The 17,416-nt window shown below is 38.8% G+C and overlaps 1 protein-coding gene across 4 annotated transcripts in view; it reads right to left on the reverse strand.

Annotated features, from left to right (window-relative positions):
* Window positions 1–861: 861 nt before the first annotated feature.
* LOC122395861 (cAMP-specific 3',5'-cyclic phosphodiesterase 4D) overlaps window positions 862–17,416 on the reverse strand; it is a 221,808-nt gene continuing 205,253 nt past the window's right edge. For all 4 annotated transcript variants that reach the window (XM_043393766.1, XM_043393768.1, XM_043393767.1 and 1 more), the window contains 4 exons: window positions 5,551–5,788; window positions 4,608–4,994; window positions 4,072–4,323; window positions 862–2,820 (listed from right to left, as the gene is read on the reverse strand). In XM_043393766.1, the coding sequence (XP_043249701.1) occupies window positions 1,033–2,820; window positions 4,072–4,323; window positions 4,608–4,994; window positions 5,551–5,788 (2,665 nt within the window). In that variant the 3' untranslated portion in view covers window positions 862–1,032. The remainder of the gene's footprint in view (window positions 2,821–4,071; window positions 4,324–4,607; window positions 4,995–5,550; window positions 5,789–17,416) is intronic.

The raw sequence follows: 17,416 nt of genomic DNA on the forward strand, positions 1-17,416 counted from the left end.
GTGCGTTCTCGTGTTCGCGACGTTTCACGGGGTTTACACCGGGAAACATTCTTTCTTCGTTTTAGTATATTCGATCGTGATTCGACGCGACGTTGCCCGTCGGAATCCGTTCCATTTTCTACCTACGCGCTTACGTTCCTCCTTGTATTATATAGATTTTCATCTTTATATGATTTCTTTCCTTATATATTTATATATTTATATATGTACGCATTCGTCTCGATGGGAGTTGCATATTTTCACGTCTTTGTATACATTGCGTCTTGCATATATTTATATATATATATAGTTTTTTTTCTTTATGTATATATATATGTATATATGTATAATAACGAACAACATTAATGATTACTCATTAGGCTATTCTTTTAATTGGACAATAAATAAAATAGTCTATATAACGCGCATTCTTTTCTTATTATTCTTCAAGCCATGTGCATCCCCTTCTCTTTCATCTTTACAAATCGACTGCTTTGCGTCTCCCCCACGCCTGTCGAAACGAACCTTCGTTTCCACCGCGTATCATCAACCATCAAAGCTCTCTCTCTCTCTCTCTTTCGCTCTTTCTTTCTTCCTCCCACTCCCACTACGCTTTCAGAACAGAGATCGATAATTAGGAGCAATATACATATATTTGGTATTTGCCACTTGTTCGACAGTTTGGCTTCGATACGAACGTTAATTACACTCACACATTCTCTGGCTACATTTGGAAACAGCTAATCGACATACTACACGCATGTACTAAGACAATTTTAATTGCGTTTGATCCTCGTTACAACGTTTGACTTCGCAAAAAAAAACGAACACCGCGTACGTCACTCACGGTTACCCCTCGACTTCTCTATCTATCGTCCCCCTCCTCGTCAACGATCTTTGGCTCCGTCCGCCTCCTCCGATCATCGACCCTCTCCCTCCGCTAACGAAACGAAACGTTCGCGTTCAACCGCTGCAACAAAAGAAATTCTCAGCCAGCCACCTGTGCAGGCCCGACAACTGTTTCTCGGAAGAGTCCTCGACCACCAGGCCGTATCACTTGATCTCCTCCCGACTCGGTGAACGCGGGGGATGGGACGACGGGGGAGCCTGAGCCTCCAGGACCTGCCTCTTCGGCCGGAAGCTCGCCGTCAGCGAGGATATCCAACCGCTCGGCGACTGGGAGTTCTGATCGTGCAACGAGTCGCTGTTGCTGTTGCTCCTGGTGCTGTCGACGCTCATCCCGGACTTGAATCGCGACAGCAGCCCGGGCGACGACTTCTTGGAGGTGGCCGGCGACGAGAACAACGGCTTCTTCCTGGACTTGGTCGAGTCCTTGCACAGCATCGAGTCGAGGCTGCCGGCATGGGGCCGTTCCTCGGCTTTCTTTGGCTCCAACGAACCGAGCATCACGCTCTCGGTCTGCTTGGTCATCTTCGAGATGTCCTCCATGCTCGCCGAGCTCCTTCTGATCTCGATCTTACCAACGTCCTCCTGGACGTCCTCCCTGGACACGTGCTGGGTCTCCACGACGATCTCCGGCTGTTTCTGTTTGCCCGCTGGCACGTTTATCTCGCCGAACTCGATGTCCAGGTTCTTCTGCTCCACCTCCTTCAGGCTCTGCGATTTACCCTCGGGGTTCGAGAAGTTCCGTCGGTGCTCCGTCAACGAGGCCTCCGACATCGCGCCCGGCAGGGTCTCCAGCGAGGTGGACGAGCTCTTCTCCTTGGCGAACACCGTCCGCCAGCTTTTGTTCTTGCAGTCGGCCGATTTCCTCACCTTGGGCAGCGTGGTGGCTCTCTTGTCCACCGAGGACAGCTCCACCACCGTCGCGATGGCCTTGCCCTCTCTGGCCGCGGGTTTCGCGAGGTTGCACCGCTTGCAGACCGGCAGGGACGCGTTGTTGTGCCTGGACGATGTGGTCGGCGACGACGCGTTGCTCACCGAGTTGCTCTTGTTCAGCGTCTTCGTCACGTGCTTGGTCAGCTTGGGCGACGGGGAGTCCTTCGAGTCGAAGCTGATGTTCAGACGATCGGTGAAGTTCCGGAGTCGTGAGAACAGGGACTTGTGATTGTTGGATCCACCTTTGTCGTCGCAGCAACAACGAAGACCGATAGATTCCCTCTGTACCTCCTTACGACTAGACCTGACCTCCTGATCGTTCTCCGCCAAGCTACCCGTCCTCTTCAGGTTGTTCCTCTGCTGCGTCTCGACCACCAGGTTACCGTTACCCTCGACCAACCTCTTCTCCGAGAGTACCGTGTCGTCCTTCTCCAGCTCCTCCAGGATCCTCGTTCCCTCCGCCGACCTAGCGCTGACCGGCGAGTTCAGATCGCTCCCGAAATTCTCTCCTTTGCTTCGTCTTCTTTCGTGCTCCCTGACAGCCCTGGCCAGGTCGTGATTATGATAATCCAAAGAAGACTTCTCTCGACTACCCTTCCGGCTACCCGGGTAGCTTTTCCTACCTGATGGCGGCCCGACCAACGAACCCTCCGTAGAGATCTTGAACTTCAACGCCTTCTCGCTGACCTCCACCTCCGTGGCTGTCTCCGGGTCGGAGCTCTCCAGGTTCTCCGCGTCCTCCGCCGTCAAGTTCTCCGTGATATCCTCGTCGGTGGACCGCGATCTCGAGTGGATCGTACCGGCGGAACGTTTCGAGCGCATGCTGTGCGACGAGGTGGACTTCACCACCGTCGACGAACCGATACCGCCAGGCGTCGTCGTCAACGGCGTCGATTCCCCCAGGTCCGCCAAGCTTTTTCTATGGTGGCGCTCGTCTTTTGCAGCCTCGTTCAATCTACGATAGTACTCTAACGCTTCCCTCACTGGCTGGACTATCAGACTCTGAAACAATTAGCCAGTTACGTAACTTAAAATTTGTTTTAGTAGTTTTCGTAACATCGATCAAATTGACTGCTTATGATCTTTCGACTTGAGAATTAAATATTGGCAATTTTCAAGAATTTTTTGGGCGTAACTATGAAACTTTTTCTCATGAATGTTTAGTGTTTTCGAAAGTATATTTCTCGAACTGCGTCTTGTAAAAATTTCGTATGAAAATATTAACTATTACAGACTTAATGGAATCCAGTGTGAGAGGCCTCCAAAAATTGTGAAACAAGAAATCATGCAATTTTCTTAAACTATAACACAGTAGCTTCAGTTGCACGTATGGGTTTTTAAAAATAATTATTTGTTATAAAATGGTGGAACTTTGAAAAAAAAGTTCTTTTTTATATTTCTTTTTAATGTTTGGAGGTTTTGAAAATAACTCCCTAAAATATTAAAGTAAAATTCGCAAAAATGATAATGTTGCAGAGGTTTTAGTACCTACATGTAAAGAATGTAATTTTCATATGAATAGGAATTGTTTGAAATTTTTGAGAAACGTTCGACAGAGAAATAGATAATTGCAGCTCATAACGAAACGAAAACAGTGAAACTACATTGTTGTTGGAATAACGAGTGCAGCGTAGCAACAGTTGGGTGACATCATTGAATCGAATAGGTTATTTTATAATCCGCGCGGAATGTCGTACACGGATAAACAGACTCATATATCCAGCTTTCAATACGCAATTATGCGATGTAATAGTTCGATCTTTCATAAATTACCCATGACAAATTGCAACTACTTCATCGGTATATTATTAACCTGTTGACTACCAAGCATGAACTAACTCGTACATGATTTGTTGCTGCCACTTACAAACGATGGTAGAAATTTCAAAAGTGAATAAACATAAGATACTTTGGGGAATTAAATCTTTATACAAATTCATATTTTTGTTAATAGAATTAACGAAATGGGAGCTTTTTAGAGGATTGTCTCAAACCCTAAATATAATACTTCTTTAGTTTTTTGACTAAAATTTTTCATAAGTGTATAAACGTCCACAGTCATCGATTATTAATGTAATAATAATAGTTTAGAATATGAATATTTTCAGACTCCTGATGAAAGTAGTTCCAGAATATCGAGTGTTTTAAATGTAAGAACGTGGCTGAAGAGAGTATCGAACGTCTCGCGGGAAATTTTGGTGAGAAATTGTAGGGGAAGCAGTTTATTAATATTGAAAACGATGGCAAACGTACTTGCAGCTCAGGAAGCAGCTCCCCGAGGGCCTCGAAAAGAGGAATCAAAACTAGACCGATGAAGCTGACCTGGGACGACGGTTTGGTCACTTTATCGCGATCCATGAATGGCGTCACAGGAAGTCCCTCGAGCTTCTCCATGTCGCTCTGCTTAAAAAATTCTTGAAGCAACCTATCCAGCCACGGTTCCGCGACTTCCATCGGTCGGGCCTCGTTACTAATATCCGCCACTTTGATGAGGATCATTGATAACTGAAACAGGTTGTCAATTTCCGATACAAAACACAATTTGAGACTCGATTCCTATCGAAAGCATTGCAAGGAACAAAGAAAACTCTTCTAATTATTATGGATATTACATCCAATCAAGGCTAAAGTATTTTACGAAAACCTTAAAATGTTTCACAGTTCACGTATTTAAAATGGTTGATTGTTACGTGTTATTTTGAGAAGAGCAATTCTTTTACGAAAAGGAAACTATAATCGATTCAACTTGCAACTGTACGAACTTCGTTTCTAGAAGGTGAGAGACTTACTGAATTGATATGGGATTTGTTGGAATAATCGAACTCCGGGATGATATCGGTGAATTTCCCGAGGATCTCGTTGTGCCTGGCCATATCCGTCGCGAGGATGCATCTGATGATCTCCTCGCGCACTATTCGATAGGTCGCGTTATCCAGAGACACCAGTATGTTGCATTCAGGCGCTTCCAGGATGCGAAACGCCACGGAGCAATGGTGGTTCTCCAGGGGCGAGATATCGTTGTAACGCAGGGCCAACTCGGTACGAGCGTTTATTTGATAAATATTGTTATATCCCGGATGATCTAGATCGTGGCAGATGCAGGAGACGATCAGTATAAAAACCTCGAGGTCGCCGATCCGCGACGGAAGATTCGCTGCCCAGATTATCGCGTACATCTGCAAATCCGGAAGATTTATTAAAATATATCTCGGTGGTTGCTGAAAACCACGTTTATAAAAATAGTTCTACATGAAAGTAAAACGAGTCACAAGAACCACATCTTTTTTTTGGTAAATTTACCCATATGGGGAATGTTTAAAACACATTTTTCTTTAACCATGTCTTTATTGTGATCTTACTATCCTCCAAACTATTTCTCATACGAAGAGATATTATATACTAAACATTTTTTATATCAAGGTATTTCTTTTCAGTGAAAATTCGTTGATTCTCAAACAAACACAGTTGTTTATGTATAAAAGCAAGTCTGAACAAAGGAACCACTCGTAATTATCTTGCTCCAAAACATGTCACTCTAAATACAACAACGGCTTTAAAGAGAACAGACACTTTGGATTTGATATTTTTAAATGCAAACGAAAATATTATTCGATAATTATAATTCAAATGCCGTCCACGCCGGTTTCTGGGAGCAGATAAAACCCGTTCGTTAAGAGCCGAGCTTCGAGCGAAGTTATTCCGATGGAAATGTGTGGAGTTGTATATACTTGCCATTTGCGCCACGCAGAAGCAGTGCCTGAAATTATGAAATGGCACTTCGTTATAGTTGTTGTAAACTTCGTAGAGGAAGTTCCTCAGGGTTGGTAAAGGAATGTTAAACTTTTGAGGTAGGTCGAGCTCGATGAACATTGTCTGTAACAGCAGCAACAGCTCTTCGTCCTCCCACTGTCGGGCGTCGAAAGATGGTGAGCGCAGCCACTCCAAAACGCTCGATGACACTGATACTTCGCTGAAACAGAACCATAAACATTATTATTTTAACCGTAAAACGATTTTTCTGAACAAATTTGCGATACCAACTCCCCGCCATTTTTATTTCAATTAATTACCCCTCAAATCGGTATTATTACAGATACTGGTTGGACGATTCAACCCTTCTAGATTTGATAATAATGTACATTATCTCTCAAAAATATTCGACCACTCGTACGTGCGTGTTATAACAGAATTTTTCAAGTCAAGGTTTGTGTATACATAAAGAGATTGATTCTAAATAATTTCGAACGTGTTTAAAATATTCGACCACTCGTATGTGCGTATTATAACAGAATTTATGAAGTCAACGTTTGTATATGCAAAGAGAGATTTTAATTTCGAGCGTGTTTTAAAATAAACAAAACGAAGGTTGGATTTGGTTTAAAATATGCGGCGTCCGGAAATAACGGGGAAACTTTCCAGTAGAATGTTTGTAAAATCGCTTGAAAATTCTTTTCCTACCGCCGAGCGTCATTATGTCACACATGAGACACATAAATCATCTGTACAGTCTGAAAGTTTTCCAGCAAAAACGTGATTTGAATGCCCGTGATCTCGTATCGATGACTCATAAATATGCAAGAGTAACAGAAACGGATTTTCCTAAAGCTCTGTACTTTACAGTATTCGTATTCGTTTTAATTCAAACGTGACGCGAACATTCGTACGGATCGTTTGCAACGACAATGCATAGTCTCAGAGATGCATTGCAATTGCACATGAATTTTGTTTAATATTCTGGGAGAATGGATGGCATATAAGTTGACGATTAGCGATTCATTCGAGGGAATAAATCGTCCCTGGTGCAAAGTCTGATCCCTTTGATTGCGAAATCAACGATTTGGATTCCTGTCGAGATGAAATTAATTGGATTAATATGCCCTTTCATCGGAGTGCGGATGTTGATCAGCATTCAGTACTTTGTGGAATAATGGGTTATCCGCTTATTGAACTAAATCAACGTGGAATCCAACCTACGACAGATTGGAATTACATTAGGAACATATCGATTCACATGAGTAATGTGACAAATAACGTACGTGGTTGCTTCTGTGGCGCGAAATATGGCATACGTTATCAGGTGCTCGTTAATAGCTCAAATAAAGAAAACGATTATGTACGTAAATCGATGTATACATTATGAATGCAACAATTATTGTTGTATAATGTACTATCTGTGTTATTATTGTGTTTAAAATGAATACAAGTGATGATCTTAACTCAAAGAATAATCCATAAATGGTAACCCACAGTTGATGTTGCAATAACAATAAACATTACAGTAACCACGAAGAGGTTAAAAAGCATTATTTGTAACGAATAATTGCGCGAAGAAGACAGCTTAAATTCCCGCGAAATGCTACCGACGTAATTAAAATTCTTGCGCAAAATTAGAAAACCAGGGAAGATAAACGCGCGAGAACATTTTCTGGAACGTAATAATTTTACATTTCTACAGCTTTCGCTGTAAATTATTCGACTCTTTGAAATTTCTTTCTGCGTCTAACACAAATCCACCAGCCTTAAATAATAAGGCTACTATGTAATATTAAATATTAAATGTAAATATTTTATATGCAAAAGATTCTTTTACGTAAAGACTCTATGTTCAAGGACTGTTCGATCATATTAATTCTGTACTGAAGAATAGTAGTGTACGAAATATCTCACGAAATACTGATTTTTTAAACGTTTCACTCAAATACTGAGTAGTAAGAAGAAAAATACAATTTTGTTTAAAGAAAAAGTACATTTAAACATAGAAGACAGCATAAAAAATAAAAGTTCATTTGTTCATCGGATAGGGGATGAAAAGCCCTTTAAAATGAGCGTTTGTACAAGTCGATAGCATAAATAGTTCCGGAGATATGAGGATTTTAGTTTCAAGTCGATGCGGTGGCTAGTTTCGGAGATATGAGGCTTCGAAGTTTGTTTACGTCGCGAGAACAATGAACTTTCTTACTACGGCCTTGCCAAGGTCATTGACCGCACGTGCTCGTAGTACGTAGTAAGTACTACGTCATTCACGCGCAAGACAAAGAGGTCCGACGCGTGAGACGGAGACAGAGATAGTCAAATTAAGAAAAATACCCTTTCATATAAATTGCGATATCTCGAAAACGGATAGTCGGATCGACAAAAACAAAAAACCATTTCAAAGGGGAAGCTTCACCGCTGCCAACAATGGTTCAATTATTAATAAAACACTAGTAGTTTCAGAACTGCAAGTGTGTAAAGTTTTACTATTTTTAATACGCGTTAACAAGCTGTTCTCAGACGGAGAGTGGAATTTTAAAAATTACCTTTTACATAAATTACGATATCTCGAAAACGGATAATCAGATCGACAAGAATCAAAAACCATTTCAAAGGGGAGGCTTCACCGCTGCTAATAATGGCTCAATTATTAATAAAATACTAGTAGTTTCAGAACTGCAAGTGTGTAAAGTTTTACTATTTTTAATACGCATTGTTAGACTGTTTTAAAACAGTGGAAACTGAATATTGTCTCCTTTTATCTTTGCTATATATTTCCCATTTACATCGGAAGCTAACCAGAATTTAATACCAAATTTTGCCTTGTTTTTTTACAAAAAAAATATAAATCGTTCAACCAGTCAGATGACCAGTTATTTTTCTTAGAAAACAAACAATAAGAATAGATGTGAATATTGAGAAAATTCATTGTACGTACGCTATAAAAAAAGTCGTGAAGTTAAATGGCGATAAAATAAGATTACATGTTAGAAATTCTAAACGACATACTAAAAATGGTTATTCGACCAGTCGTGGTAGGTTTAGTGTTAAATAAAGAAGCTAAAAGGAACTTGTAGATTTTGTGGGATTCGAATAAAGGGTCTGGAAATATACTCGCTCGGATTCGATCGAATCGATGCGTCCAGATCAACCTGGGATCAAGGAGATCAAGCCGAAGCACGTGGTAATGAAGACCGCTAATTGGTAATCCACATTTAGTCCCGCATCAAATCGTACCACGCGATAATGTTTGCTTTGTGACACTTGCCATTACAACCTGGCAACGCCAGGTTATTACAGAGATAACGGTATCTTAATAACAGTTCGTGGCCAATGCAACCGGAGGCTGCCTGTCCGCGATCATCCTTTGGCGGTGTCGACGAAGGCTGAGGAACAGACTTACGCACCAAGTGAATTCGATTTTCAATTATAACGTTTTTTACAAATTCGATTCTTGAAAATATCTACTTGAAATTTACCTCAAACTATACATACAGTTATTGCCACTCGTATTCCTACACTGTAATGGTGATTCACTATAAATGGAGAGAAACTTGTTTCTCGTGAATTCTTATTTTTACCAAACGCTGTATTATTTCTATTAACGAAGTAGGCTTTTTAAAACATTAACAAGCAATGCTTAATTACAAAACCGATAGAGAGGCATAATACAAGCAGTGCATATTAATAAATATTTTTGTGTACGGTAAATAAATGTTCCTATATTATTATCGTATAGTTTTAACTAACCTTATTGTATGTAACGTGTTTGGATAAGATTTTCTGCACTGGTTTCTGTTTAACTTTCTTAAAAGCACGCCCAGGGTACGTCAAAGGCAAAGCAAGTACTCTTGCCAGAGTAATATTGACAGAACAACTCAGGGAGACTGTTTGAAAACTAAAAAACAAAGAAATGAGACTATCTACCGTGTGCAAAGAGTATGAAATATCAAAAGAGACTTTGCCAGGAAGATCTAAATCAGATGGTATAGTGACACGTCTTTTAAAATCACCGTTAATCCTTGGTTTGTGAAAAGAAAAGAACTGAGACTAGTCCAGAAAATATAAAAGAGATTTTTTGAATGAAAAAATGAAGACTAGATACATATTAGAAACGTCGAAATAAGCTTTCATTAACGTTTAAGAGTCCCTCGATATTTCCAAAGAAAATTCGTTTGGAAATTACATACGTACATCCAATATTTCAAGTACATTTTAATTATAAACATATTCGAACGAGCTCGTCCCTGTTTTCTGCCCCTTCGTTCGCGTCGATGGATGCTCGAGTATTCCTTCGAGTTTAGGAAATGGTTGGAGTTTGCACGAGTGCCAAGTCTGGTTTATCTATATGCACAGTGGATGAGATCCAACTTCGCAGTTGTCTTTGTTGGTTTCTGAGATTCGAGGTCTAACACGTTGTCGTGTTCCAGTAAAATTTTCGTCCTCCGATTTTTACCTCTTTTTATTCGTCATTTCAATCCGAGGAGAGGACAAGACTGCCAGAACCTGGTTAAGGAAACAAAGCGTCGAGTTCCTTAGCGAGGATGCCAAGAATCTTGTCTATCGTTAAGAGTATGCAGCGAATGGCGGTGATTATGTGGCAATGTAGCCAAATGACGAAAGAGCTCATTTCAGGGATTAGTTTCCTGTTTCATTTATTAAAATGTGGTTAATGTTATTCTCTGTAACCTACCATTTCCTTCCTTTTCATATATCCATTTAGTATGTTTAAAATATTATTGTAATTCGTTGCATAAATCAATCAAATTTGACACTTGTACATGAATTTCGTACCAATTTAACTAAAATTGATTTCTAGGTTTCATTCTACTTTTCTACTTTAAAGACCACTCTGAATTAACAATTCCAGAAGAAGATCCAACAAAATCGAAACGTTGAAAAAAAAATATCCAATGTATTATTTTGAAAAGATCAAATAATAATAATCAATAAAAGAAAGAAAAGGAGAAGAAAATGTATTATGTTCTCGTGTCAAATCCTTTAATTTAGATTCCCTAAGAAAATACTTTATCAGTTTATCCTTTGAAAAAGCCAGATACTCTAATGATACAAACAATTATTAAGTCCTTTGGATTATTTCCTTTTAGCTCTTTAATATATCATACGTTTCCTTTATCTGGTTTGCAAGTATGTATTTCGTTCGGAATAAACGATGGAATTTGCTACCTCAAAGGGAGGGATTTAGTACATGAATAACTGACGAATAGCAATGAAAAATTTCGCTTTGAAAATGTACCATACACGCGGAATTGCAGCCGCTCTTTTGAGTAGCTTTTCCTACTCGAACAATAGTGTTTGGCCCCGGTGGAAAATACGATTGCGCGATACAATCCCCGGGTTTCCATTTTATTTACGTCGACAAGTAGGGGAGTAGGGAGTTTAATATGATTCCCAACAACTGGACGAGAATTTAGTTTATACGTTTTCATTGTTCTCTTCGCGAACACTGTACAATATATCGAGAATTTCACCGTAGAAATTGGATATTCGAATCGTAAATGGAAAGTATTTTCCGATATGCACATTTTTTTTTTGCTTTCCGTGGAAAAAAACTGGACCATCCGAGTATTAAAAGTAATTAGTGCATATCGAAACTGCTCAATATTTTACTTTACCAAGCAACTGAAATAAAAAAAAACTTGCAGTTATTTTCTCGACAGTGTTTCCAACGTCTCGTTTGAAAAAATCGATAATTTGGTACTCGATTGATTAAATTCTTTTACTTAATTTTAAATAATCTAAATTAAGATTTAAAATTAAGATTTAAAATTAAGGAAAAGAGTTTAATTAATCGAGTATCAAATTATCGATTTGTTTTCTTCAAACGAGACGTTGAAAACACTGTCGAGAGAATAATTACTTCGTAAGTTTTTTATATTTTGTTTCCAACAACCGTGAACGTTGCAACACGTTTCGAATGATTAACTTTAGCTGTCTAGTTTCTCGAGTTCTATATTTTCCTACGGTTTCCACGAACGTCGGACTTACAACATTTGCATTACGTCCGATCGATGTACTTGTACGCTCTTGCTCTGTACACACGGCACGTTCGCTCCAGTTTATTTGCCTTATTTCGACACGAAAATCGATCCGCGTTTGTTTTCGCGCGCGTTTTTTCCGCGGAAGAGAAACCTTTATAAACGATCATGGGGATTTCGTTCGCCCGCGAGTGAATTCCCGCCGTGTAAAGATTTCCAACGGTTGTTTCGATAGTTTGGATATTCACCAGCGGTGGTGTATTTTAAAAAAAAAACACACACACACGAATGAAATCGCCGCGCGGAGAAAGGAAGAACGCAAACAAGGCGGTTGCGTTTCGTTACCTGCGAACGTGTTTTGTGGAAATTTTACGCGACTGCTGTTTTCTCAACACAATTTAAACACTCTGTTACTGTGAATTACAAGCACGTTGCGGACGAAACGCATTAACATAAGAATATGGGCCTTTAGCGTACTGCAGAGCGTACGTACCACGTCGTGATTTAAATTTACGCAACGTTATTCGCGAATGAATGAGAGTAAAATTACAATTTTTAAGGTTCAGATTCCAGTATTAGAAGATTCAACTAAAATATTGTTCCGCTAGACTAAGCACTGTAAATGTGTTACAGTATTTTTATAAGATACATCCAAGTGCAATTCTTCTACCAAATAACTAAAATTAAAGTCGAAGAAGACTTTACAAATATTCGTAAGGATTTTATTTTAATTGGATATCTGTCTGGCTAAGCTAAGGGAAAATTTTATAAAATCAACTGGGACAGTGCACGTGACACGACACGCGTGAAATTACCATTTTAATCGCTTATTGCGCGAATTTTTTCTGCAAAGTGTATGATATAACGTTCGCGTTGCATACGCACGAGCATTCACTGAATATTCTTTGAACGATCATACGGCACGCGGCGAGGAGTTAAGTTTCTTTTTCAATTTCTCTAAAAACTCCCCTTTATCTCTTTTTCCTGAATATTTATTAAAGACCTCGTCCAAGCTTCGCCTCGTTCCCCAGGTTTTTAATGCTATTTCCAAAATGGCATTAAATCCTGAAATATTGTATGCATTCAAAGCCGCTTAAAAGCTTTCAATTTCTAAACGCAACGTGCCGCGTTATTGACACAAAAGTGACTACCAAATGATATTCTAAAAACGAGCAACTTGAGCATCGTTTCGTTCGAGCTTTCGGCTTACGTTTTATTAGAAGTCTCGTTAATTTTTCAAGCTTCCCGTGTATCTCGATTTCGTTACGGACGGTTTTCGTAACGTCGTTCGTTATGTAAATAATTGGGATTGCGTGCCACTCTCACCTGTACAGGTTTTAAAATAGGATGGGTCTCGTGCGCGCTCGCCGAATTTCATTATTTCGAGCGTCAAAAGTGAACCCTCCGGCGGATTGAATCGCGCGATCCAACTTGAAATTCAATTTACCGAGAATCCCGAGGGCTACGAGCTTAATCGCCCACGAAATGATTTCGAACGTGTTCCCCGGCCTCGCGCCGCCAGATCTTCGCTACGCGAATGCATAAAGAGTGCAACGGAGGCCAATGCGTTTTAATGGAGCCACGTAAAAATTCATGACGCGGAATATAATTACGATGTCAAAGGTAGAAGTCGCCACGATAACGATAAACGCCCTCAGAAATACTCGTGAAACCTTTAAACGTGGGTTAGGAATTTAGGTAAGTTAATAATTCAGAAATTATTCTAGTCCCTTTTTCCTTTTAGTCCAACTTCCTTGGCATGCATATATTCATGAATTTTCAACCCTCGCACAACTCTCATGCTTTTCTTATTTCTTTTTCATATTATATTTTTTTATTAACGTAGTTATTCTTCTTCTTTTGTCATCTCTTTCGTAATAGATTAATAAATTAATATTCTCTGGTATAAATTCGGGATTCGTTCCACAGAATTCTATCAACACCTAGATAAACTAGTCCCTTTTTCGTTTTAGTCCTTAACATGCATATATTCATGAATTTTCAACCCTCACACAACTTTCATGCTTTTCTTATTTCTTTCCCTTATTATAGTTTTTTATTAATGTAGTTATTCTTCTTCATTTGTCATCTCTTTCGTAATAGATTAATAAATTAACATTCTCTGGTATAAATTCGGGATTCGTTCCACAGAATTCTATCAACACCTAGATAGACACTTACCTATGGTTTGGACACTTACCAATTCTATCAACACCTAGGTAATCCCTTTTTCATTTTAGTCCTTGACATGCACATATTCATGAATTTTCAACCCTCAACTTTCATGCTTTTCTTGTTTCTTTTCCTTGTTCTTATTATATTTTTTTATTAACGTAGTTATTCTTCTTCATGTCTCATCTCTTTCGTAATAGATTAATAAATTAATATTCTCTGGTATAAATTCGGGATTCGTTCCACAGAATTCTATCAACACCTAGATAAACTAGTCCCTTTTTCATTTTAGTCCTTGACATGCACATATTCATGAATTTTCAACCCTCAACTTTCATGCTTTTCTTGTTTCTTTTCCTTGTTCTTATTATATTTTTTTATTAACGTAGTTATTCTTCTTCATGTCTCATCTCTTTCGTAATAGATTAATAAATTAATATTCTCTGGTATAAATTCGGGATTCGTTCCACAGAATTCTATCAACACCTAGATAAACTAGTCCCTTTTTCGTTTTAGTCCTTGACATGCATATATTCATGAATTTTCAACCCTCACACAACTTTCATGCTTTTCTTATTTCTTTCCCTTATTATAGTTTTTTATTAATGTAGTTATTCTTCCTCTTTTGCCATCTCTTTCGTAATAGATTAATAAATTAACATTCTCTGGTATAAATTCGGGATTCGTTCCACAGAATTCTATCAACACCTAGATAGATACTTATCTATGGTATGGACACCTACCAATTCTATCAACACCTAGGTAATCCCTTTTTCATTTTAGTCCTTGACATGCACATATTCATGAATTTTCAACCCTCAACTTTCATGCTGTTCTTGTTTCTTTTCCTTGTTTTTATTATATTTTTTTATTAACGTAGTTATTCTTCTTCATTTGTCACCTCTTTCGTAATAGATTAATAAATTAATATTCTCTGGTATAAATTCGAGACTCATTCCACAGAATACTATCAACACCTAGATAAACTAGTCCCTTTTTGGTTTTAGTCCTTCACATGAATATATTCATGAATTTTCAACCCTCACACAACTTTCATGCTTTTCTTATTTCTTTTCCTTTATATAGTTTTTTATTAACGTAGTTATTCTTCTTCATTTGTCATCTTTTTCGTAATAGATTAATAAATTAATATTCTCTAATATAAATTCGAGACTGGTTCCACAGAATTCTGTCAACACCTAGATAGAAAGATTTCGAAAGATTTCAAGAACAAATAGATACCCCGCGTCTTAATATGCACGGAATCCAGCGTGGTGCGTTTGAAATACGAAGATTGCAAAATTCTGTTTCCCTCTGGTTAAGTCTGCTTCTGGTTTACGTTAAAGCGCGATGACGTGCGTGCACTTGATGCGCTTTGAAATTTAGAACGCAACGTGATTCTGACGTCTTTGACCACGGCCGACACAGGGAACTGGAAATTGCGAGGTCCTCGATCGTTATGTTTTTCAGCGGGTTTGAAAAATGTTACCGTTGCCGCGAGTCCGTACGAATTAACGTAAAGTCGCGTTCAGCTTTATAAAAGTGGAGCACGTGGCCTCCGGCTGCAACGTATCGATAATGTTACGTCGTTGAAAATTATCGCCGCGATCCAGATTAAATTTCCATTGTTCTTATTTCTATAAAATACGCTCGAAGAAGGTCGAATATTTTATTTTTATACCAAACGGAACCTACGTCTGCAACGATATTTCAATCATACTATTACAAAGCGGAAAATACGCAAAGGGGATCGCAATAAATTCTTTTTCAATATGTTTCGAATGGGTCATCGATTGACCATTTTGGAAACTAGAAAACGCCCACCGCGAAATAATATATTAAACTGCAATATCGGAACACGTCGACACTGAAATTAATTAATTCCATTAACGAGTCGATTAATTTCATCGTTCAGTCGTGAATTAATTCCTTGTTCTTTCGTGCAATGTCGATTAATATTTTCATCGATTCGAGAGATAATAAAATATTTATGAGCCGCGTGTTTAAAATAATTGTTCAAATAAATTATATTTCGTCCTCTATCGCGTACGACCTGACCGCGTTCGCTTCGTTTGCATGCGCGATGTTTCCTTATCGTTTTAAATTGCCTTCATCGAAGATGGGGGAAGAAGAGACTTCGCCATTTATCAACATTAAATTCGTCGTACGTCGGTTGCACCGCGGAATAGCAACTCCGACATTATGCTCAAAAGCTGTAGCCTCTTTATTTATAACTTGACATTTAAATGTCTCAGCCGGAACATCAAAGTTTCTTAGTTACTAAAACTACTCGAACGTATCTGGCATTTGATGCACGTAGACTGGAAAAGTCGGTGAGCTTCGCCGTTCGACATAGTGTTCGCTCGAACATTTCATCCAGTGCAAATTGACGTCTGCAGGTGATAAACAAGCCTGTAAAATGATTCACTGGTCTACGCGGAAACATATTAATCGACCTAAACGCTCTCCTAATTCACGAGGAACGCTCACAGAGCGAAGATTCTATTTCTGCGGAAAACAGAATAAAGCAGAACGAAGATCGAGCGCGCTGTTTCTTCCGCAAAAGTAATTACACAGTTGAGAATTTAATTAACTTCTTTCGCCGTTGCGCTTATTCTCCAATTTAATAATCCGTTAAACCTTTGTTCGCGAGGAAAGACCAAGCAAGTTTTCGTTGCAAAACCATCGCGAGATATTCGCTTTTATTTTTGTTTGAACGCGATCGAGCCGACTTAACGAACCGTGGGAACGGTTTTCGTTTTTATCGCGAGAACTGGTCCCGATGGGAAGAATATCTTTCGTATTATATGGACATTTGATATTTTTACGCGACTTAATATAGTCATCTCTTGGAAAGCAATCCGAACTAGCTCGGGAAAGAATAATATTTGCCGGGAAGATAAAGATAACATAACAGTCTTTGAACGTATCGGTAGAATCTACCACTATGAACAATTTCCATCGTGCAAGAATAGTTTTCGGGGAATTCCGTGTTGTTTCATGTCGAATTTCATCGTTGGCTTAATAGTGTGGTTCTGGGAGCGTAAATTTAGGCTTCGCTCGCATATTAATTCGATTGATACGATACGCGTACTTGTGCATACATTGTTTCAAGCATTAATGATTGTTCATTCTCGAGTTACGTGCTATTTTGTTAAAATAGTAGCCATTTGTAAACTAGGTTTTTTTAAATTAATGAAAATAGTGGAAGATTGGTGATGCAACGAGGATTTAACTTTCATTCAACAATCTCTATTATAACTCGAGTTATTGTAAATCAAATATGATAATTGATTCACGTGAATGCTACGAAACTCATTTAAAAAACATTTTAACTTCTCAGACTGTAATTCGTCGATCACTGATTTAGAATATTGAAAATTAATATTATTCTGTCGAAACACTGATTTAAAACTGTTTTAATCTTCGATTTCAACATCGTTCATCTAACATCGATTGCACATGGCCAACAATATCGCCAATATTTGTCGATGTTTGAGATTTCTGGGTCTTCTGATCGAAGTTAATGTTTAAGTTTCGAGTCGATGAACACGAATATAGAAGGACTTATTGAAATCGTGGGGCTTCGATATCAGAGTCTTTCAGTCCTGAAGACACAACGGAAGCTACGAATAGTATTTGTCGATGTTGACAATATTATGGACCGCTGGTCG

Source organism: Colletes gigas, unplaced genomic scaffold (assembly GCF_013123115.1).
Source record: "Colletes gigas isolate AHSC1104 unplaced genomic scaffold, ASM1312311v1 Colletes_gigas_Sc00006, whole genome shotgun sequence".
Classification (NCBI taxonomy): Eukaryota; Metazoa; Arthropoda; class Insecta; order Hymenoptera; family Colletidae; genus Colletes; species Colletes gigas.